Source organism: Buceros rhinoceros, unplaced genomic scaffold (genome assembly GCF_000710305.1).
Source record: "Buceros rhinoceros silvestris isolate BGI_N320 unplaced genomic scaffold, ASM71030v1 scaffold39891, whole genome shotgun sequence".
Lineage (NCBI taxonomy): Eukaryota > Metazoa > Chordata > Aves > Bucerotiformes > Bucerotidae > Buceros > Buceros rhinoceros.
Window position 1 is genome coordinate 18,256 of NW_010395536.1, and position 1,219 is coordinate 19,474.

A 1,219-nucleotide genomic window follows, 5' to 3' on the forward strand; every position below is an offset into this window, starting at 1 on the left:
AGCAGCATGAGGAGGGAGGTAAGTCCTTTATGCAGCCAGGCTGCACCTGCCCGGTCCCAGGGGACCGGGGCTGAGGGGTGCTCTTGCAACACCAAACCTGGGGGCTGCTTTTAATCCCTGTGGAATTCAGGGGCTGTGGAATTCCCATGTGAATCCCTGTGGAATTCGGGGGCTGTGGGTCCAGCTGGGTTTGGCAACAGCCTTTTAAAACACTGCACAGAAAGATGTTGGTCTCTTCAGATAAAGGTTTTATTGGTGGTGTCCCCACAGCAGGATCGATACACAGTCCTAAACAACCCAGCATTACCACTGCCGCTGTTAAGGTCACACTGAAATGTCCCCAAGGCCTTTCTGTGCTGCTCTGAGGCTGTTTCGGGAGCGGCGTGTCACCTCAAAGGGCACTGCTGGGGCTGAGCAGCTGCTGCTGCCCCCAGTGCCGCTGGGGAGAGGAATGCTGAGATGAGAGAGGTGCCACCCGTGCTTGGGCATCCCCGCCACCCCCTCGGCCCGGGAGAAGGCATGCCCTGAACTCGCAGCTCCAGCCCTGCGCAGCAGGCAGGCACGGCGGATACGTGAGCTTCCGCCAGCGCACGCTAACGAGATGATTAAAATGTACTGGGCTGGTGTTTGCCTGGCTGCCGTTCAGCCGGAGCAGAGCGAGAGCTGTCTGCTCCCTGGGCCCGAATGCGCCTGGCCTGAGCCAACCGTCCCCTCCCCAGCCTTGGGAAGCAGCAGGATGGCGGGTTCCGCTGAGTTTTGCCCCTACCCCACTCCTCTCCCCATGCCCGAGCGCCTGGAGTCTGGCGCAGAAGAGAATTCGGGGGAGAAATCTTCTGTCCGTCCTGTGTGCGCTGATCCCCGGCGGACGCAACCGTCCCCCTCGCTACTGCTTGTGGAGGCACCACACCAGGGTCTGCCCCACGCCGGTCATGCTCACCACCCGGTACCCGCAGCTCTCCAGCTTGTCCAGCACCACCCGCGGCGCATCGTTCACGTAGTACTCCGAGCTGCCGGCGGGGAAGAGGAGAAAGAAAATGAGGTGGAGGAGGAAGAAGCGGCAAAGCCCGCCTCTGTGTGCCACAAGGGCTGGGTGAGCCAGAGGGGAACGGCCAAACCCCCCAGCTCCCACACCGCGGCCACAAGGGAAGCGTGGTGTCAAACTGGCGCGTGCTTCAGGGACCGGTTGTCCAAAACCAAAGCGGTAACAGGGGTTGAACTC

General features: G+C 61.4%; 1 protein-coding gene across 1 annotated transcript; it reads right to left on the reverse strand.

The window, feature by feature from the left end:
• Window positions 1-883: 883 nt before the first annotated feature.
• On the reverse strand, window positions 884-1,007 carry GCHFR (GTP cyclohydrolase I feedback regulator; the record flags this gene model as incomplete). Its single annotated transcript, XM_010145576.1, has 1 exon — window positions 884-1,007. A coding segment is annotated over one exon (124 nt), but the record flags the coding sequence as incomplete, so codon positions are not given.
• Between the last annotated feature and the right edge of the window lie 212 nt (window positions 1,008-1,219).